Raw genomic sequence first — 23221 nt, 5'->3', positions numbered from 1 at the left:
TTTGTGGGGGGGACAGGGAAAGCTTCTGATCTTAAGGTTGGCACAGATCTCTTTCCATCTGCAAGCTATGGGAATGCCTTTAGGCAGGCACATTAGCGGAATGTGTTCGTGCAAGTCTGTAAGCACATGCTCATTTTAATTGCCAAATGAAAAAGCAGATTGACACTTTCTTCTCCATGCAAATGTATATGTATGCGCGTTCCACATTTAATGCCATGCAGTAATATCTGGATTTCTCTCATTGCCCTTCACCCCTAAATAGGGCATTTTCCTTAGGGTTGGCTTGAGCACTCGCTTGTCTTTTGCAAACTTCCTTTCTGTGTTTGAAGGCTTTCTATATCTTTCTATAGGAAGCTTGATTCTGTGGGCTCAGGCTTTAGTTTATGTCATCCTAACAACTGAACTGCAGCCTTCCTGTATGTGCCTACACATTTTGTAACAATGTCCCTGTCTTGAACTGATCTCTGCTTGTCTCTCTTGTTCTCCTAGCAGCTCCCCAGTGTTCAACTTCCGTCACCCACTGTTGCCTGGGGGGCAGGCACAGTCTCCACTCTGTGGTTCCTTAGGTGAGATGCTCTACCCTCTGTTCTCCCCAGCTACTGCCTGCCCACCCAATAACTGCCCATGTAAGATGTAGAAGAAGCACAGGAATTATTTGATTTTGTTAGAGAACAAAGTTAGTCCAAGCAAATAATAATAATAATAAACAATAATCATAATTTTATTTATATTTTCCCGCCTCTATCTGTGGATCGAGGTGGGATTACATCAGTAAAATAACACAGTACAAATATAACATACAATCAATAAAACACTGGCATTATTATTAGTTCAATAAAATACCTAAAACATCTAGAACATCAAAAACATCTAGAAAACATACATCATAACCAGAAGTGAAGCATTTTATCTTAAAGATCTCCTATAAGAGGTCGGATGGATAAGCCTGCCAGAAGAGATCCGTCTTAAGTGCCTTCTTAAATGCATCTAAGGTGGTGATAAGACAGATCTCTTTTGGTAGGCTGTTCCATAGTTTGGGGGCTGTGGCCATGAACAGTATATGGGAAGTTGACATTAACCTGGGCTTATGATATTCTAATAAATTCTTCTTAGATGTTCTGAGAGTGCAGGGCGGATTGTGTAGGGAGAGGCATTCCCTCAAATAACCCCCCTTGAGTCATTTGGATCCTATCAGAATCTCTTGTAGGACTTATTCTGACTAAACTGGTGGCGGTCTGTGGACTGTTGCTGGTCCATGAGCCATCAGCTGCTAGTTCCTTGCATGCTTCCAGGAAATAAACAAACAGTTACAACCAATAGGCATATATATGGCACTGGTTCCTGGTCCATTTGGGGCAGGGGGAGTATGTGGTCTCCCACATCTGAGAGCTTAAGAGGCAGCAGGCTAGGCCTTGATTTGTCCTACGGAGCAGCTGCTGCACATTTTTTTCTGTGCTAGTAGAAAAGGTAACAGTAAGACTGTTTTAAAATGTTTCTTAAAGGTTTCTGCCCCAAAATGAGTTTTTTGTGTTTGTGGCCCTTGAGATGTTATTTGAATGTAATGAATAGTGGTAATTGCAGTCCCTGAATGACTCTGTGTTTCCTGTTGCTTCATTATTGAGGTGAACAACAGCAAAGGGGCTCAGTATCATTCCCCCTTAGAGCCCTCCTGTGCTGCAGCATATCTCCTGGCATGACTGGAAATGATGTAATGCCAGTTATGGCTTTGGTTTTTGTTCCTCAAAGCCCAATTTTCTTCATTTTTCTAGGGTTCTGGGACATGAGATAGGCAAGGGAACCCAAGAGCAATTTTTTTTTGTAGGAGCTTGGTAGGTTTAGGGACATACCTGGGCCAAATATTGTCCCCCCCCCCCCCAAAAGGAAGACATTGTAGTTGGGGGACTGGGGACTGTACTTTGTCCACTCCTGCTTGATGATGTAGTTCAAAGCAATGAGAGCTGCAGTCTTATTCAAATCTGTCTCGAAGAAACTGCTAGGGCACTCAGTGGGAATTAACTTTTAGTAGATATGCATGGGATTGCTATCAAGTGGCCTTCAGTGAAAAACATATCAGCCTGAGAAACTAGATTTTAATCAAAATCTAACTTCAGAAGATGGTTCTGATATAGTCTGAAATATGAAAGAGCGTGATAGTTTGTGTCAATCACTTTGTGTGCTAGCAGACAGAAATGTAGTACCTCCTGCCCCCAATTTTGTGTTTTTCTTTCAAATGCATGTTTTGCTAAGAGCAATTTTGCCAAAGTTGTGCACGTTTAAAACAGATTATTGTTTCACCTTTTATTTTCCCCCCCAAGGTATGTGAACCTCCTTACTTTGATCTAACATGGCATGTCACTGCCTTTAGGCATTGATCCTTATGAGATGTCTACTTACTTTCCCTTGTGTGCAGGCTTTGAATGTTGCTAACACACTTCCAGGAGCCCTATGTGGAACTTGCTTAGTTCTGTGCTCCTCCATGACTTTCTGTCTCTGTTTGTGTCCATAGGTTCTTTGCATCATTCCACGTCCATGTCCCATGTGGAGGGCTTTGGTAAAGCATGGAGCAAGAAACAGCTCAGGTGAGAGGGGTGAGGAGGCCCTTTTGGGATCATGGGAATGGTGGTGTGGAAAGGCAAGAAGGAAGATCAAGAACTTCTTAGCAAGAGTACAGAGTCCTGGGCTGGTTCCACACAATTAAAGGGCAGTGGTTGGTACTTTGGAAAGTTCTTGGCTATTGTCTGTGTACATGGACAAGTTTAAAGAACATTCAGGAGCAGGTGATGTTTTGGGAGAGGAAAACCCAATCTTTACTAATTAATAATTAATGCTTTCTGTCTGATATGAAAAACAGATCTGGAGTATGAAAAATATGAATCATGAAAAGGCATTATAGTCTCTTATTATATACTCTTTGAGTGTACAGCTTCTGCTTCCCTTCAAACAATCTTGTCCTAATCATCTTGTGATTCAAACTGGAGAAAGTTGTTGGGACGGTTTCAACTATAAAGATGCCTGAAACTCATTTAAAGGACATTACTGCATTTAAATTTCATTGTCCTTGTAAAAACTTTTCATGAAGATTCTTTTAGCCTCTTGGAAGGTAGAAATAATCCAAAATGGGTTATCCAAAACCCAAAAACCAAGGCCTGAAACCAACACTATACTTGCCATGTGCAGCCAATAGGATGTCACTCTTCAGGGCAGGTGCAGATCTGGTTTGGAGGGGTTTCTAGTCCTCTGGAGCAGGTTTTGGGGATGCAGTGGGGAGCAGGATCCTTTTTTGTTGGTGGAGGAAGATCGCTTAACAGAACTATTCCTTTGGATTCTGCCATCAGTATGAAACCCCCCTTAATACAAATATATTTATTGATTAGAATAATTTATATCCTGTTCAACTTGCTGAAATAGTAGGCAGCAACTATTAAATAAAACAATTATCTACAGTTAAATTATTAACTGTAGTTATTAACTGAGGTAGTAGCTTGAAGTCATTTGTACTCTCTACTATGGCTGTGGAAACTGGGGTTCGAATCCCCACTTTGGCCATGGAACCCCCTTAGGCAAGTTACATTCTCTCAGCTTCAGAAGACAGCAAAAACAAACCTCTGAAAAAATCTTGCCAAGAAAACCTCTTAACAGGTTCACCTTCGGGTTGCCCTAAGTCAGAAACAAAGTCACACACAACAAGAAGCTATTAAAATAACAATTGACATACTCTGGCAGGCTATTAGCATGAGAGTTACTTAAAATATTGGGGCTAATAAACAGGTTTCTGGAGCAAAATTTTCTTGTACCAGTAAAAAAGACTGACACAGACTCCGTATTTTGTATACTTCATTCTGCTAGTCAAAGGTATGGGGTGGGTGGGAGATTGACTTTGGGGATATAGCAATTGCAAATACATTTCTGTACCTCTTATCAGTGAACTAGCACTCCCTAAGCAGTTTACAGTGTGTAAACCAATTGCTTCCATCAAGCTGGGTGCTCATTTTACTGACCTATGAAAAGATGGACCTTGGAGCCCTGCAGGATTGAACTCACAACCTTGTGGCTGCAGTACTGGCATTTTAACCACTGCACCACCAGGGATCCGCTTCATGGACCACTGAATCCCATCCTTCCCACCTTTGAGGAGGATGTGGAAGAAGAGAAGGCAGTGGTAGTCATGTCTGGCTCCACCATCCCATTCCACTGGCTCCTGAGTTATAGCTAATTGCTGCCCACACTCCCAAGCCAGTTTCCATATATTAGAGCAGAGCTGGACAACTTCAGAGGATGTGGGGGCTAATTAAATGAATAAATGACAAAATAAATAATGTTCTACCCTGCAGTCCACACTCCATCCCCTCTTGCTGAAACAGATAATTACTGAAAGACCACTTCAGCCTTTAAAAAAGGTCAAAAAACTTTTTGGAGTGGATGCGAAACTAAGTGTTTGGGAAATATACATGTTAGGTATATTTTTTTGTACATGTGTTTGTTCTTTACAATTGAGCCACAAAAAATTGAGGTGGGGACTCCAAGATGTAAAAACCAGATGGGAGAGTGTTCATTTTTGTAGAGAATTAGATACTTAGTACTGCTTTTTAAAATTAAAACATATACCAAGATTCTCTGTATGCAAGGGGACACATAGATAAGACTAGAAGAGAACTTGGCATCCCATATCGTTTCAGAATTAAAAGACATGAATGTGGAATAGTGGGGGAAGGGAGTAATGTGAGGCCAACAGGTGGAAAGTAGAGACCTGGGATACTCCATTAATGTTCTTCCCCTTTTTCTGCTTTTCTAGCCACCCTTTGTCTCAAGCAGTCTCATTCAGCATCCCCTTTGGTCTGGACAGCGATGTGGACATTGTGATGGGCAATCCTGTGGGCATCCTTCGCTCTGTCAGTTCTGATAGCCTGGCCCCTGCCCTTTACTCCTCCTTGCCTCGCTCCCCACGCCCACGGGCCAGCGAAGTAGTTGAGGCCCCAAATGGGCTAGTGGCACCATCACTTCATGGTGGGCACAAGAGTCAAGAGGGGCTGGCCCTGGAGAATGGGCTGACTGACGGGTACTCTGACCTGCCCACCATTGAGGAAGCCTTGCAGATCATCCACAGCAGTGAACGCCTGCTCCCTGAGGGAGCCCCTGATGGCTTCTACTTGCACTCACCAGACCCACCTAAAGCCTCTGTGCCAGAGAAGGTGCCCATGTCCACAGTCTACCGCTGCCACAATGGACCACCTAATGGTGGGGAGCCAGCCCAGGATGGTAGTTTGGACTCTGATGCTGAGGAGGCTGCCCGGCCCCCAGGTGGCCCAGATGACTCCACCTCCTGCGTGAGTTCACTGAGCTCGCAGCCGGACAGCACGGCATCATCCACTTCTGGCGTGCGTATGACCAGTTTTGCGGAGCGCAAGAAGAAGTTGGCAGCCACAGATAGCAAGTCTAGTGGGATCAGCTCTGAGGGTTCAGAGACTGGGCCTGCGCAACCTGACGAAAGCCCTGCCCAAAGCCCTGCCCTCAGCTCAGAGATGAGCCAGTTGGGGGCCCGCCTGGAGGAGAAGCGTCGCGCCATTGAGGCTCAGAAGAAGCGCATTGAAGCTATCTTCACTCGGCACCGCCAGCGTTTGGGCAAGAGTGCCTTCTTGCAACTTCAAAAAGCACCTGACTCCCAGGCACATCTGGAGGACAGCCGGCTCACCCTAGAAGAGCGTCTTGCCCAACTGGAGGCAGAGGATGAGGCTGGAAGCCCCCGGACACGCTTGGAGAACAAGCAGGTGACTTTCTCACCTGATATTACTAAGGGAGCACTTGATGAGAACCTGGGCGACTACAACCGGGCGGTGGCCAAGCTTAACACTGCTCTGAGTTCCCTGCAGATGGACATGCAGCGCCTAAGTGAGCAACAGCAGCGCCTCATGCAGGAGAAGAAGCCCAGTGCCCAAGCCTGGGTGATCCCAGCCCCAAGGGCCAGCCGTGAGGGTGCTCCAACCCGCTCTTCCATGGAACTCTCCTCTCCTTCACCTTCGCCATCCCCTTCCCGCAAATCTCGTTCACCTCAGCCCACCCCCAAGAAGTCCCTGGCCCCTGCTCCCCCCAAGAGCCCCAAGCACACCCGGCCAGTTGAGCTAAAGCTACCACCCCTCACACGGGTTTTGACACCTCCCCACAATGTGGACAACCTTCCACACCTCCGCAAATTCTCACCCAGCCAAGTGAATGTGCAGACTCGTTCCTCGATCCATTTTGCCGAGGATGAGGAGCTGCCTGTGCCAGAGGCAGAGGCTCAGAATAATCTGCGGCCTGTTGCCTCAGTACCTCCCCAGGGGGGCAATGCCCGTGTTTCAGGTGATGGCACCAGTGATGTTTCCTCACCCAGCGATCGGCGCAGTAGCCTGATTGAAATCCCTCTGTCCAGCTTGAAAGGGGAGGAGGAAGATGATATGGATGGTGATGACTCCCTGGAGGAATCTGTTGCAGAGACACTGGATTCTGAGCCCCGCTCTGGTCTGGGCTTCTTCTTCAAGGTGAGCACTGAATCCTTTGGCTACTGTGATGGCTTAGGTAGTTATCTGAGCCTTCTACTTTGGTAGAATTGCTCCTGGAGAAAGGGAATGGTCTTGTAAGTAGGACTAGGGAATGGCTTTTCCTATGTGACCAACCAGTCCTAATCTGGAATGGGTTTCACTGCAAGCAGGATGGCTGGTTTAGGTCTTGGCTGAAAGTGAATGGAGCTGTGTGTCTGTGTGTATGGAAAGTTCCAAGGTCTCAGATATCTGGAGGTCCTGGACAATGAAAAACAAACAAACAATAATTTACTAAATCAATTTTGGTATCACAGCAGCTATAATGTTCATTGCTATATCTCAGTGTATCCAAGTCTTCTGCATGCACCAATACTTATCAGTATGATTCAGATATGCTAAAGCTTAACAAAGTCAGGGGCAAGAAATCCCAATCCCTAGCCTAGACCCCCGTTATACCAAAATCTGAGTCACTTCAAAACCTGTTGAAAGAAAGTAGTCACATTTGGTTTGTATGAAGATTTAAGGAGGAGGTTCCAGTTGTGCATCTTGCACCAGATCCAGTGCCTGCTATCACCAGCCCTACGTGAGAGTTTGGGGTAAGGAAGAGCTTTGCAGTGGGGCTGGGGTACTAAGAAGCCTCCTGGCAGTTGTATCTAATAGAACTTGCTATTAGATAGTAATCTGATTCAAAATTACACACCTCTCCTTTTTTATATCCTTGGGTCAAGAAAGCAAAGGTTTTATTTCAGAGGCTCTGTCTTACTGGCACTGACCTGCTTGAATCCCACCAGAAGAGCCTGCCACTGTTGTTGCTCTCTAGTGGTGACACAGGTCTCTGCAGCACCTTGAAATAGTCATACTGGACCTGCCTGAATTCTGGAGCCAATGCTGAGTGTTGGATTAGAGGTCACAGGGTTTAGTTCCTGTGTGTGCTATCTACTACCAGAGCAGCTTGGGAGTTAGTGCAGGTAACTAAGCTGCTCATTCCTGAGCTTTCCACCCACTGAACTCAATTTCAAGGCTTTATAATCCTGTAACACTTGACATTTAGCTGCTCCTGGAGTGTTGGTCTCATCTGCAGATGCTGTGAATCACAATTATTATTATTATTATTATTAACCTTTATTTATAAAGCGCTGTAATTTTACACAGCGCTGTACATACAATCTTTTTAATTGGACGGTTCCCTGCCCTCAGGCTTACAATCTAACAAGACACGACACAAAAGGAGAAGGGATTCAGTAGGGACCCATAGCAGGCATGCCCAGCAGGAGTAACTGGAGTAGAGTGCAAGGATCCTGTGCAGGTACCAGTGTGCTGGGCTTTTGCAGGGTAGAGGACCTTTTTGTCTGCTGCCCCCAGGCTGTGGAATGACCTGCCTGAAGAGCTATGACAGCTGAAAATGCTAACTACATTTAAAATGGCTTTTCCAGCAGGCCTACCTAGTCAATTTTAAATTATTACTTTTTAAGAATGTACTTATAGGAGTGTATCTTCATGGTTTCAAAGTATTGTATTTTGCCTGTTGGTTTTATGTTTTTTCTTTTTAAATTGTGTTTTGTAATTTAACATATTGCAATCCAGCCTTGAGGAGAGGTGGGAAAGAAATAAAATTTATTATTGCTGTTGTTACTATTATTAGACAGTGATTGGTTCCAGCCTGAGGGTGGTCAGGGAAAGGAATGTGCCTGCATTGCTGGTGAACTGAAGGTGACATTGTATCTGTTAGGACTTCTTGTTCCATACTGATGTACTGTGTTTGTGCAGGATGAGGAGAAGGCTGAAGAGGAGATGGCACAGAAGCGTGCCACCTTCCTAGAGAGGCAGCAGCGGCGCACTGAGGAGGCCCGGCGCAGGAAGCAGTGGCAGGAGGAGGAAAAAGAGCAGAAGAAAGAGGAGGCCAGGTGAAGGGAGATGGGGCCAAGCCAGTATTCAATGTCTTCCCCATTTTTGACCACTTGTGTATGCCAACCCAGTGGCATCAGAAATGTTTTGCTGTTTTGTAACACTTTCTGTTCTAAATAGGCTATGAACCATGGCACCAAGTAGGTGGAATCACTTTGCATGGGGATTTTCACCCTGTTACTGCCCTTCCTTCTGAGTGACAACAGTTGGGAAAGATCCATGCAGTTGGCTTTGATTACACATATTAAGTGTTTTTATGAACACATATGGAGAAATGGTTCCCCTGCACATATGTGTAAATAGGCTGGTTGGGGTTGCCTCCCCTTTACAAAAAGAGTTTGAGCTGGACTCTGCCCATCGACTTAATGCAAGTGGCCCTGCAATAAATTGTTGCAGAGTGGAATGCTTCTATTTGGGGTCACATCCATGTCCCCTTTCAGAGTCTCCCCAACAAAGTCAATCAATATGTCATGCTGATTGAACATATTAAGCACTCATTGGCTTTCTTTGGTGGGTGGGTAGACATATCTGCTCAATTCCATTGACTTTAATTTACTTGATTTCGCACTGATTTCTATATGTAGCCTTCCATTCCATTCCAAGAAGCATATTTCAAACAGCCTTTTCCCTGTGGCTCAAAATCTGCCCTAACCGTCTGGTCTGTCTGTTACCTTCACCTTTGCCAGATGCTCCATTCCTTCCCTTCCCAATTATTAGTGTTCCTGCTCACCCTCCTTAAAATTCTGAGCCATTAAGTTGCATAAGGCAACTTCGTTTTATTACGTCTTGCTAAAGGCAAACCAAAGGGAAAGAATGGATAGATGGTCAAAGCTCAAGTGGCAGTGGGCCCCTGGTCAGCTATGCCATGTGCAGCTACCAGTCCTATCCTGTGGCCAAATGTTCCATTCCTGTCTGCATCAATTGCTGTTATGGTCTTAAGAGTTAGATATGCTTGATTGAACTGCAGTTTCACTGGATTATCTGGTTGTCACAAATTAGTAAGATTACTTTGTCAGTGGCACTCAGAGGAAAAAATAATGCTTATTAGTTCAGACTGTGGGCTATCTTGCTGGATCTGTTGTCTTTAGAATACACATGTGAATGAGGCATTGGTGTTAACCACTGCCACCTTTTTGTTTACATGCAGGAGGAGCCATGTGGTTCTCAAGTTATTGTTGGGCACCACTCCTAACATCCCTCCTCATTGGCTCTGCTGACTGGGGCTGTTGAAATTGCAGTTCAGCAACATCTGGAGGACCATGATTCCCACCCCTGACTTAGGCCATGACTAAGATGTTGCTGGGACTGCAACTTGGAGTTTCTATCCAGTAGGCACTGGAGAGCAGTCCCTATTCTCTACAAAAGAGCTTGTCCTGAGACAGTATTGAGTGGATTGTAATTGTGTAATGTCTAGAGGTTTTTCACACAGTATACATTCAGAGAATAAAACATCTGGCATCCTGTTAATAACATATGTAAGCATAATTCCCCCTACTGCCTGCATGTGTGTGTGAGTATTTGGTTATTGCAAACAGTGCTATTCCCTTGCTGTCTCATCAGCCACCAAAGCCTTCCACCTGCACTCACTGTGTTGTTGCAGAAGCCACCTCCAAGGGACATTCCATCTCTGGGGTAGAGCACAGGGGACTGGAAAGGTGGCTGGTTATACTCCCATAGTCTGATGCAGACTGAGGACAACATCTGCTGAGATCTCTGGAGATCTTGGACAAAGATGTCCTCTGGTTGTGTCTGGCTGTGGGAACAGAACCAAAGGCTTCTCCAATCCCTCTTTCTGCTCTTCACCAGCTAGAGAATGACATTCGTAGGTTTAGAAGGTGCTATCACAGTGTCAAAGGGAGTACTGGAGGAGGGGAACTATGGCAGAGTTACACATGTGGGATTCTTATGCTACATGCTTCTATTTGGTATCTTGGCCAGTGTATATCAACTAGACTGCTGAAAACTCCCGTAAGTCTCTTAGGAAATCTTCATGCATTGGCAAAGGATTCCAACAGTAGGACATGTACTCAGTTGATACAAGGCACTGGCCTTACCTCTTGGCTTTGCTGTTGCCATGTGTAAACTGAGAATGCAACCAACATATTTTGTTGCTTCATGCAACAGAACAAATGGGTTTTAGCAGAGAGGCTTGTCTGTTACAGATTTTTCTGGCTGAGTCTTCAAGGTTTTTTTCAGAGTACAGTTTGAAAGTTACTTCCATGAACTGTGGACTCAAAATGGACTCAATTGCTCAAAATGATGGTGCACGATTTTGGGTTGTTTTTTGGTTTTTTAGCTTGTAGAAAGAGTCTTGGCCTGGATAAAGCTTATTTGTCAGTGCTTTTAACCCCAAAGGGCATTTGTCTGCATTTTTTCAGGCTGCAAACTGAAGAGCGTTCACGGCAAGAGGAGGAAGTTGGGCCAAGGCGTGGCGACTTCACCCGCCAGGAGTACCTACGGCGTCACCAGCTCAAGCTGATGGAGGACCTAGACAAGGTGCTGCGGCAGAAACCCACCACAGTGCGTGCCCTGAAGAAGAGTCGGCCCAAGACAGTTTTCTGTGATGATTCTGCTCTTGCCCGCAGCCCAGTAAAGGGGCTCCTTGGTAAGGGTTGTGTCTGGCTTAGTGTGGAGATGTGGAGGGAGAGGAGGGACAGGAATACCCTGTAAACAGAATCTTTATTTTTATAATTTAAAGAGGTTGCTGTCTTTCTTAAGGGATAAGAATGCAGGATGCTTTGGAGGTAGTTTGGAGGAGGGATTGTGAAGGTCTCTGCCCACCCTTCACCTTGACACTGGCTCTTTAGACCCTGCTCCCACCTAATTTATGTGAAAGGCCCCAAGATACTCTCCTATGATGGCCCACACCCCTGCATTTCTAAAGATCAGTAGCGTGGTTTGAATTCAAAACACAGGCCAAGTGGATATTCAAACAAGAATAAAAGTTTATTTTAAAACAAAATGGAAAAAGGTAACTTGGACATGAAGTTGTTACTGTGTCTTTCTTGGTTACATATATACAGGTTTGTTTTTAAATCTCAATTAATAACTCAGCCACACAGGCTATAATATCCCACAGGAAATTATGCAACCGAAACCCCTCTTCCAGAGTCTGGCTACCCTGAGTCTCTCTTCTCTAGATTCCCAAACTAATACTGTCCCTCTCTGGACCTATCAGACCCTTTCTTGGTCTATGATCAACACCCCACTCTAACAAAATGCTGTTCCCTCAGGAACTTCTGGAACACAGTCCTTTCTTGGACTCTACTGTTCCCCAACTGAACACCAGCTTCATCCCTCAGGATTCCAAACCCTAACTGACCCAATTGCCAAGTGGAATCTTCAAACTCCTCAGCCAGCACCTGATTGGCTTAGGGTCTCTGACTTCTGATTGGCTGGTTTATGAGTCAGTTCATCACAGGGATGGACCAATGTTCAGGTGGAGAGAAGGTGGGGTTGTGGTGGTCTCTCATGACTCCTTCCTTTGATACCGAGGCCACCTATCTATTATTGACAATGGTCATATAAGACTGGAAGGGGATTCTGTTAAGTGTATCGTCTCCCTCCTGCAGGACACTGGCACTGGAGCAGGAGTCTTTAACATCCTCTCTGAAGCCCCTAGGTAGATGTGGCTCAAGATTTCATGTCTGTCCTAGCTAATTCATACCTGTTTCAGTTGCTGTCTACTTCTAGCCATCAAGCTGGGCAATTTTGGTCTTGGTTTTTACTGCTAGGCAGATGAATGGTGATCAGTGGTATTTTATGTCTGTGAACCTACGCTATACCAACTCATCTTGTTTTCTTTTTAGGATGCAAGCTCAGCAAAGTGTATTCCCAGTCCACTCTTTCACTTTCAACAGTAGCTAATGATCCTGGCAATTCACTTTCCATCAAAAGGTCTTCACGGTGAGTGTGTAGTGCTCTTCCATAACCTTTTTAGGTACCGTTGCTCTGATGCAAGAAGCCTGCAATGAAGCAGACACTCTTAAAATCATAGAGTTGGAAGGGACCTCATGGGCTATCAGATTCAATCCCCTGCTCACTGCAGGATCTCCAGCTAAAGCATCCCCAGCAGGTGGCTGTCCACCCTCTCTTTGAAAATATCTAAAGAAGACCCCACCATCTCTCTGGGCAATTGGATCCATTGCCAAACTGCTCTTATTGCCAAGATGTTTCTTCTAATGTTCAATCAAAATCTACTGTCCTGTCACTTAGACCTGGCCCTACACTATGGAGCAGAAGAGAGCAACCCTGCCCCCTCATCTCTGTAACAGCCCTTGAGGTATTTAAAGAGTGCAGTCATATCTCCCCTCACCAAGCTGAACAAGCCCAGGCTCTGGTGGTCTTGGATTGCTGGTGGGTGACATTTAGGTTTGAGACCAGGACCTTCAGACTGGTTGTATACCTTAGAAACTACAGTTGTGGCTTTGTGGAATGAGAAATGAAATACTTATCTGTTCTGCAGAGCTGCATCCCCTTCTGGGCCAATGTCTCCCAGCCGGTTGCTTTCAAACCAGAGCAGGGAGCGTGACTGGGAGAATGCTTCAACTGCCTCCTCACCTGCTTCTATTCCAGAGTACACTGGTAAGTCTCTGTTGTTCCATCCTGCGCTTTCTCAACCCTCCCCTGAAGCTTTCCTGCTTTCTCAGTGACACTGTTTTGCTAAATCCCCCCCCCCCCCTTTCCAGATGCCCTGGTAAAACTGGTTGCTTTGATCTGGCCTCTGCTGTTACAGCATGCAACACGGTCTTGAGGGGCCTCCAAAAAGCCATCTACATGCTGTCCAAGGAATTTGTTAACACGCCTCTAACTATTTTCCTCTGGAAAGGAGGGAAGACATATTATTTTGGCTCTGCTGATCTCTCTCTTCTCTGCAGGGCCCAAGCTGTACAAGGAACCCAGTGCCAAGTCCAATAAATACATTATCCACAATGCCCTATCTCACTGCTGCCTTGCTGGCAAAGTCAACGAGCCCCAGAAAAACCGCATCCTGGAGGTAAGCTGAAGAGTGAGGAGGATGGCAGAAAGGTTACAAACTGGGTGTGGTTTATACAAGGGCATCCAACCAAAACCAAAGGTTCTAAAGAGAATATGACCCTGAGAACGAAAATGTTGTCTATAAGGGTAGTTTTACCCCACAAAGATGTGTAAAAATTAAGTCCAATGAAATAGCACAGTAAAATTCTCCTAATCAGGGGAAATATCCCTTGTAAGATACCAAATAGACAATATACGGGTGAGAAATAACACAGTAGTTTATATGGGCAAATACAAAAAAGTTTAAAAATAGACAAATAGAGGCCAAACGCGTTTCGGCCGAAGCCTTCCTCAGTGGCCTATCAATATAAATAAAAACTATTAGTATAAATTATTCCTCAGCCCACAAAATGTGCTCTCTCTAAATGCAAAAGCTGCAATGAGCTTGGTTTGTTATCAGGGTGTATTTATATACCAGCTGTGCTGGCAATGAGCCTGATCCTGTGAAAACTCAAACAAGAAGGGAAAACAAAGGTGTGTAGTGACAGTAAAACGCCAGAATTCAAAATATTTAGACTAACCAATTAACATTCTCATTTAAACCACCTGGGAATTCAGAGTTCAAACGATGTTATCCACTTAAGCTCCAATAACTGTAACTGTCTAATATTCTTCATATTAGACAACCAATCTATGCACCAGAACTTAAATGAATCAAAACCATGTTGTTTTTCTATAAAATGTTTTACCAAACGTGAAGATAGCACGTATATCTTTTAACACCTTTTCCTGAAAGACCTTGATGTACGTGCTATCTTCACCTCCACCTCCAATAGCTGGCATAATTTATCTAAAATACATAAAAACACTTTGGAGAACTTGCAAAAGAGGCAAGATATTATCATTAAGCCAGCAGACAAGGGAGGTGCCATAGTTATATGGGGGAGGGAAGATTATATGGCAGAAGCACATAGCCAATTATCAAATGCCAAACATTATGAGAAATGTGTGAAGGGCCCCACAGATGATAGTTTGAAATCTATTAAAATCATCCTTGAAGAGGCACTTAACATGGGTTATATAACAATTAATATTTATGAGTACCTATTGGACTCCCCTGGGAGGACACTTTTATTTTATCTATTACCAAAGATACACAAAGATAGAACCCCGGTTCTGGGTAGACCTATTGTTTCGGGTTGTGGCTCAATTTTAGAACCATTGGCTACTTATGTTTCCTCTTTTTTGAAACTGTTCATTCCGGATATACCATCATACATAAAGGACACCAAGGAATTTGTCAAATTTATAGAAGAACTTACACCACCTGCTGACACATTCTTCTTGGTAACATTGAATGTGGTATCATTGTATACCAATATTCCTCAAATTGAGGCCCTTGAAATCTTGGAAGGAGTTTTATTGTCCAGACCTATGGGTATTCCTCCAGCTCATTTTCTATTACATCTTATAGAAATTACATTGACTAAGAATTACTTTAAATTTGATAATCAATTTTATTGGCAAACCTCTGGGGTTGCTATGGGGTGTAGGTTTGCCCCTGAGTTGGCTAACCTTTACATGGACCATTTTGAACAAACCTTTATACTAAAAAATTAGTTTTTTTTCCACTCATATAAAAACATGGAAGAGATTTCTGGATGACATTTTTTGTATATGGGTGGGTTCTGAGATCTTACTTAGGGAATTTTTGGATTTTCTCAATGGGCTCCATGACAGCATTAAATTTGATATGACATATGATCCATGCACAGTGAATTTTTTTTTGGATATTAATATACATGTGGAGAGAGAGTCTTTTGTAACAAACTTATACAGGAAACCAAGGGATGTGAATTCATTTCTTAGATATGATAGCTATCATCCTAAACCTCTCAAAAATAACCTTCCTTATTCACAATTTCTACGGATTAGACGTAATTGTAATACGTTAGAGGGTTTTGAAAGGGAATCAAATATTACGTGTCTCCGATTCTTGGAAAAGGGTTATCCTTTGAAAGTTATAAAAGATGCACAGGCTAAGGTTCGGAGTTTGGACCGTAGGAGACTACTGTATGATTCTAAACCCAGTAAAGCATTGGACAGAGTGGTCATTCCACTCACTTTCAATAATCATTCTCAGAAGGTTAAGGAAAGTATTGTGAAACATTGGCATTTGCTGGAGAATATCCCCGGTTATAAGAACAGACCGATGTTTGCACATAGATGCACCCAGAACATCAAGAATACATTGATGAGGGCTGACAATGCAAGTCCTGCTGAACAAATGAATTTGACGGCAAAAGGACATTACATCTGTGGACATTGCTCGGTGTGCAGACAGAGCAGCAATAAAAAATTCTTTGTCAATATTGCTGATGGCAAAAGATATGATCTGTATAAATTTACCACGTGTGGAAGCAAAAATGTCATATATATGATTGAATGCCCTTGCAAATTGATCTATGTAGGGATGACCAGCAGGGAGGTTAGAACTCGGATTATTGAACATCGAAGCTGTATCAAAAATCGAAGATTGGAAGCCCTTTTGGTAAAACATTTTATAGAAAAACAACATGGTTTTGATTCATTTAAGTTCTGGTGCATAGATTGGTTGTCTAATATGAAGAATATTAGACAGTTACAGTTATTGGAGCTTAAGTGGATAACATCGTTTGAACTCTGAATTCCCAGGTGGTTTAAATGAGAATGTTAATTGGTTAGTCTAAATATTTTGAATTCTGGCGTTTTACTGTCACTACACACCTTTGTTTTCCCTTCTTGTTTGAGTTTTCACAGGATCAGGCTCATTGCCAGCACAGCTGGTATATAAATACACCCTGATAACAAACCAAGCTCATTGCAGCTTTTGCATTTAGAGAGAGCACATTTTGTGGGCTGAGGAATAATTTATACTAATAGTTTTTATTTATATTGATAGGCCACTGAGGAAGGCTTCGGCCGAAATGCGTTTGGCCTCTATTTGTCTATTTTTAAACTTTTTTGTATTTGCCCATATAAACTACTGTTATTTCTCACCCGTATATTGTCTATTTGGTATCTTACAAGGGATATTTCCCCTGATTAGGAGAATTTTACTGTGCTATTTCATTGGACTTAATTTTTACTTAATTTTTACACATCTTTGTGGGGTAAAACTACCCTTATAGACAACATTTTCGTTCTCAGGGTCATATTCTCTTTAGAACCTTTGGTTTTGGTTGGTTGTCTGTATTGTGGTTCTTTTGTTACAGGGACTTTGTTTGGTTTGTTTATACAAGGGCATTCCTGAACTCTGATGTGTTAAGCTGGCTATTCACATAGCATGACAGCCTTAAGTTCTGGATATCTTGAGAGCTAAGTGAAAGATTTACTGTAAAGGGTAGGGGACACAACGATAGTGGTTTTGGTACACCTCCGTCTGTGGAATGTATGCCTTTATATTAATATGAAATGGTAGTCCTCAGACTTGCTCAGACAGTCTTTCTGTCTTTAACAGACTCAGAAAGCAAAAGATTCTTAGGTGGACCATAGTACTTTCTTTTTCTCATCTTGGGCCTCGTTCCCTCTGGGCTATAAAGCGAATCAAGAATCGGATTATAAGGATATCATTCCCATTTGAACTTGTGTTCGATCCTTGTTTAAGGAAAATCGTTCCCATTTGAATTCACATTTGATTCTACTTTGATTGATTTCTCCAGCAAAAACCCGAAGCAGTGGTGGATAACTGGGTTATCCTGATACCACTTCTCCAGCAGTTCTTTTTGCAGCTGCATTGTCAGATCCGGGGCAAACTAATGGGTACGACATAGTGTCTGAATCGATATTTTAGGAGGGGAGGAGCAATGTTCAGGGGGCTGTCCTGAGGGTGTCACCCGCTTTGTTCTGTTTCCTGCATTCCTGGCACCATTTCCCCCCGTTCACGTAGCCTTTCCCTCGGTGGAGCGGGAAGCAGGGTAAAGCAATCGCGCATGTAGACAAATTTATTTTTTTTGAAAAAATTAAGCTTTCAATCCCCTAGGTGCTTTGTCGGGTATCCAAACATTACAGATTGCTCCATTGGCCTCCAAACACAGTAAGCGCATGGCGCCCCCTGTCACCCCCCCCCCCCCGCTAGATTGATGTGTGAGGAGACCTACTGCACATCCTTTTTATAACTATTATTTCTTTTTCCTTTTTCTGTTTTTGCTGAGCGCCTAAGCGCCTCAGCGCTCCAGCATCTGGGTGGCAATCACAATGACGCCTAGCCGCCCAAGCGCTCAGGTGCTTCAGTGATCCATTGACCACAAAATAAATAAATATATATATATATATATATCAGAAAAACAGGTTTGAAAGACACAAATGGGAACGAGGAACAAAAATAGCCCACGTCCAAATGCATCGAAGCAACTGACATCACTGTGACGTCTAATCACCTAAGTGCTTGATTGATAGCTTAAAAAAGGAAAAACCAGTTCCAGACAGGCAGTGGGAACGGGGAACCAAAAAGTTCATGTCAAAATACAACAGAGAAATATCAATTGGAACGAGAACATGGGTCAAGAAAAACAGAGTCTGTTTGCTCCCTTTTGTAATGGTAACGATGGACGTCATTCGAATACGACTCGGAGAACTCATTCCATGTTTGACTCGCAGCAAGATTCATCGCTTTATAGCCCAGTGGGAATGGGGCCTTAGACTTTGTTATGCCTTCATTTTCACACATTAACCATTAACTTGGCCCAGATTCTGTAAAACTGCAGTCTGTCATATGTAAGCCCAGCTTTGACTGGCCTATGTGACTCTGGAAAAAGACAACTGTTGCAACTCCTATGTCTGGGTTACCTTTATTAATTTAAATTTATATATTGCTTAGCTGGCCAATGCCCTTTGCATGGCTTGAAGTTAAATATCCAATACAGTAAAATACCAACCAAAGCAACAGTGCAACTAATCAAAATATTAAAACTTCAGATATTTGAAAGACCAAAATATAAGTGATGTAAAAAACAAATTATAATATAAACTCCTTCCAAAGGAGAGAAGTCTTACCCTGATGTCTGTCTGTATATAGTAAGGATGTGAGGCAAATTTCTGTAAGGAAGGGCATTCCTCTGATGCTGTCACTATAAGGATTTCTTTTCCTGGGAGCCACCCATTGTAAAGCTTTCAAGGATGATTTTATTAAGAAGGTAGAGGGCATTCCTTCAAGTAAATTGTTTCTTAACCTTTTAGGGCTTTAAAGGTTAGCACCAGCATTTGGAATTGGGCCCTGGAACTGACAGGAAACTGGTGCAGTTGAAACAGCACTGGAGCAATATACTTGATAAAACCAGACCCAGTTGAACAATCTTGCTGCTTTGTCCTGCACCAGCTGAAGATTTTGAAATATATTTCTTTAAATATAGTTTATATATGCTGCATTGCAGTAATCCAGATGGGAGTTTACTAGTGCACAGAAAATTGCAGCCAGGCTATCTCTGATCAGACCATCGGTGGGTAAATTGCAGCCCTCCAGATGCTGTTGATCTGCAGTTCCCAGATCACAACTAGGGGTGAGAGATGATGGGAGATGTAATCCAACAGCATCTGGAGGGCCATAACATGCCTACCCCAGTCTAAATGATAGCTGATAAAACCTCATCTCTGCCACTGAATCCATTTGGATCTATGAAGTGTTCCAGGCTCCAAACCTGCTCCTTCCACACATATGCAATTCTGGTTAGGACAGATTAAACACTGCTTAATTTCACCAGCCAGACAAATGACCTAACAGAAACTCAATTTCCTCTGGCTTAAGCTTCAGTTTACTAGCCTTCATTCAGACCATTACAGAGCCAAAGCACTAGGAAAGGATAGTGACTACATTAATGGAGAAAATTGGGCATCATCTGTATACTGCCGATACATCATTCCATCACTGTGGATGTTTTTTTCTCAGAAATTTCATATAAGTGCTACAAAGACAGGAGAAAAATGAGAGCCCAGAGGGTTGGTAAAATAGTTTTTACTGAGTAGAGCAAGGATTCCCCAGCATTGCTTTCTGGAACTGACTATCCAAAGGAGAGCCCATCCAAAGGGAAATAGTGGCTCTTACACTCAGTTCAGATAAACCTGCCCAGGGGATGCTATGGATGATCATACAAAATGATGCTGATAGCTTCAGGAGAAATCAATAGGAGTGCACACCTGGCCACCTTTCTCCTAACAAAGATAACCTCAAAGTAACCAAGGCACTCTTCATTCTGAAACCAGGTCTAAAGCTTGTTTGAAATTGGCCATAGATGTCTCTCTCTCTGTGTATGTATGTATATGTATATGTGTGCCTTCAAGTCGTCTGTTGACTTATGGTGACCCCACAAATTCCATAAAGTTCTTAGGCAAGGAATACTCAGAAGTGGTTTTGCCAGTTCCTTCCTCTGAAATATCACCAAGTATTCGTTAATGGTATTCCATTCAAGTACTAACCAGGGCTGACCCTGCTTAGCTTCCAAGATCAGATGAGATATGGTGCCTTTAAGGTATATAGGCCTGTAAGATAATCAGCTCCATCTGTTAAGTTTTGGTACCTGGTCATCTATGAAAAAATGATTTCTTTCTGGAATCATAGAACCATAGGGTTGGAAGAGACCACATAGGTCATCCAGTCCAACTCTCTGAATGCAGGAAGACACAATGGCCATGCAGACTCTGTTTAAAACTCTCCAAAGGAGAGCCTACCACACTCAAGGCAGATTATTCCAGAGTCAATAGCTTTAGATCAGGTTTATTTGCTGTAGTAGGCGTAGGTATGCAAAGATTAAGAGCCCAACTGGTTGGCCAAATAGATTTTGATACGGCTAGATTTGTAGACATTTGTCTTTTGCGAAGTACAGCAAGGCCTGATGCTTCATAGATACATACAGACTTATCTTCCATCTTCTTCCTACAACTATTAGTTGTCCCTCCAGATTCGCTGACTTCCTGTTCACGGTTTTGAATTTCTGCAGATGGGAAGCCAGGAGGGACAAAATGGCATGTGTGTGGGGCCGCACTCAGGGAGTGCACGGGCACTAAAAAAAATGGGGCTGCAATATTTGTGGTTTTTGAGGTTTTTCCAATTTGTGGAGGGGGGGGTGGTCCGGAATGGATCCCCCACAAATCGAAAGGGATGACTGTATACCATACCAGAGAATGAAGTGCACTGGGATGTCATACCAGAGGATGAACTGCAAAGGTTCAGCCCCTTGCCTAGCTATAAGACTCAAGTAAAGTACAGCTATTCAGGAGGTTGAGATATGAAGGTAGCTGAACTTTTCTTCCAGAAGGTAAGAGATCCTGCTTTTGTGGGGAAAACTCCATGATAGCTTAAAGCAACACTAATCTCCCTTCTGTCCATGGGTCTGGAAAAAATTATATCTGTTACTCTTCTAGTTTGTTGTTTAACTACCCACAAGAACCTACACCTTCTAGTACTTGTTCAATAGATCAGCCAGTGTAGTTCAGGACTTGGGAGTTCCATGTTCAAGTTTGCACTGCCAGCAAATTCACTGAGTGACCTTTGGACAATCACAGAGTTGTTATGAGGATGAAGAGGGATAAAGGGGAGGAGCTCCATCTGCCAGTTTTGAGCTCATTTGAAGAGAGGCAGAATACCAGTGTAAATAAAAAAAATTCAAATGCTTTAGGAATGTGTTTATACTTCATTTTACTCTTATAAAACACCGTATTACATCTCTTTTGCTCCCTTTCCTTCAATTTTAGGAAGTTGAGAAGAGTAAAGCCAATCACTTCCTCATTCTCTTCCGTGATTCAAGCTGCCAGTTCCGAGCGCTCTACACACTGTCTGGGGAGACGGATGAACTGACCCGTTTGGCAGGCTATGGTCCGCGCACCATCACCTTGCCCATGATTGAAGGCATCTACAAGTACAGTTCTGATCGCAAGCGCTTCACTCAGATTCCCAGCAAGACCATGTCCATGAGTGTGGATGCCTTCACCATCCAAGGCCACCTCTGGCAGACCAAGAGGCCAGGCACCCCCAAGAAGCCTGGTACTCCCAAATAGCCATGATCACCAGAGCTTGGTGTCTACTGTCTCTACCTGAACTTTGGGCTGTTGTTAAGTTGCCAGCCCATGGGGCCTTCCATGATGGGTGGCTTGAGTAGACAGGGCTGCATATCTTGGCATGGACCAGTGCTGTCTCTCTGGATCAGAACCACCTGGGAGTCTTTTGTATATTTTGGTGCCTGCTCTGAGGATGAGGCAGCTTTTGACTATTTGCTTTGGGTGTGTGGGAAGAAGCAAGGAGGACAGATGCTCTGGAAACTGCCAAATCCCATGCTAAGCTAGAGGCTCAAGAGTTGCCATAGTGACACTGCCCTACATAGGGCCCGGGGCTTCAAGCTCAGTCTGCCTCCAGCCCCCATCTGAATGTCAGGCCACAGCCAGAGCAACTACAGGGTCCCATTTTCTGACTCTTGCTTGCCCAGATCCTCCCTGGTTCTGGCTAGGTTTCTCATTGCCTGGTTGTCCTTGTTTATATTTATACATACTATACATATATATATATATAGGAGCTATTTAATGATTTTTCAATTATTTGTATATAAAAAGGAGCAAATTGGAACAATGGGGCTGGGTGAATTTATATATGAGGTTGGCATGGCGGGGGTAGCACAGCAGGGTGTGTGTATGTATGTTCCTTCCTTCAGTGTCTTTCTCTCTTGATAGGTTTTTTAGTCTACTCCCCCTTGTGCACAAGGGCTATTTGGCATAGGGAAAGGGCTGTTACATGGGATAACTTTTTAGCAGACTTTTTTGGGGTGTCAGATTAACCAGCAGGGAGCCTGTCTTTCTGGTGAGGCAGAGCATGCTTTAGCTGGCCACTTTCCTTTGAATGATGGGAAGCTGGCTATTCCTGTAGTCACAGAGCAGGCCTTTGTGAATCCTAAACTGAACTGCCAAAAGAAAGCGGGCACCTACCACTCTAGGGCAAAGTGAGCTCCCAGCTCTACTCCCTTCCCCAACTGCTAGGTGCCAAGGCTGAGTAGGCAGTGAATGTAGGTTGCTCCTTTACTCCCTTTCAAAAGACAGAGGATGATTGGGCCCAGGTGCTCCTATGTTCCCCACCACCCCCACCTTGTTTTTAGGCCCTTCTATATTTCCTATCTACTTGCTCTCAAGGCAGAGTATGTGGGATACTGTCACTCATGTTTTATTCCCCAGCCTGATTCTTTCCTTCTATTCCTAGTTTCTCGTGGTTGCTTGTTGCTGACTGAATGTTATGTAGGTGTTTGGGGGTTCCGTATAGTACAGGGTTGGTGTAAAAAGTGGATGGGGATTTTGCCCTGGCTGCTTAATAAAGTAACTTAAATGAGCTCTTGGCTGGTCATTACATGGTGTGTTTTAGGGCAACATTAAGCAGGAAAATAATAAAAATACAGTTGGCCTCTTATACAGATTCAAGCATCCACGGTTTGAAAATGTTCAAAAAAGTATAAATTTCAAATATCAAACCTTGATTTTCCATTTTTTATAAGGGACATTATTTTGCCATGTCATTATATTTAATGGAACTTGAGCATACACAGATTTTGTTATACATGGGGGATCATGGAACCAAACCCCAGCGTATAACAAGAGTCCACTGTACACCTACACCTTGCGAATACCAGGCATAGACTGCCTGCTCGTTCTGAAAGTTCATCTTTTCACTTTAGAAGTTGGCCATACGGATGCAGGTCTTTCCCCCTCACTTCCTAAGGGAAGTACAGAACATAGCAAAACCATTTATTTCTGCACCTATTCCTTATTTAATGTAGGGGATGTTGTTAGTAGATGAAAGCAAGCTGCTACCACCC

The 23221-nt window shown here is 43.5% G+C and overlaps 1 protein-coding gene across 6 annotated transcripts in view; it reads left to right on the top strand.

Moving 5' to 3' along the window:
* Positions 1-22882, top strand: part of CAMSAP3 (calmodulin regulated spectrin associated protein family member 3) — a 64920-nt gene extending 42038 nt beyond the window's left edge. For 3 of the 6 annotated variants that reach the window (XM_089533358.1, XM_089533367.1, XM_089533343.1), the window contains 9 exons: positions 490-566; positions 2507-2579; positions 4793-6515; positions 8283-8419; positions 10799-11025; positions 12230-12326; positions 12886-13004; positions 13298-13416; positions 21123-22882. In XM_089533358.1, coding sequence (XP_089389484.1) covers positions 490-566; positions 2507-2579; positions 4793-6515; positions 8283-8419; positions 10799-11025; positions 12230-12326; positions 12886-13004; positions 13298-13416; positions 21123-21425 — 2875 coding nt within the window. In that variant the 3' untranslated portion in view covers positions 21426-22882. The remainder of the gene's footprint in view (positions 1-489; positions 567-2506; positions 2580-4792; positions 6516-8282; positions 8420-10798; positions 11026-12229; positions 12327-12885; positions 13005-13297; positions 13417-21122) is intronic. The other 3 variants (XM_089533352.1, XM_089533378.1, XM_089533387.1) reach the window with 3 other exon arrangements.
* Positions 22883-23221: the final 339 nt, after the last annotated feature.

Source organism: Sceloporus occidentalis, unplaced genomic scaffold (assembly GCF_023333645.1).
Source record: "Sceloporus occidentalis isolate IW3139 unplaced genomic scaffold, rSceOcc1.0.p SCAF_1, whole genome shotgun sequence".
NCBI lineage: Eukaryota > Metazoa > Chordata > Lepidosauria > Squamata > Phrynosomatidae > Sceloporus > Sceloporus occidentalis.
This window is presented reverse-complemented; position numbering and strand designations above follow the sequence as displayed.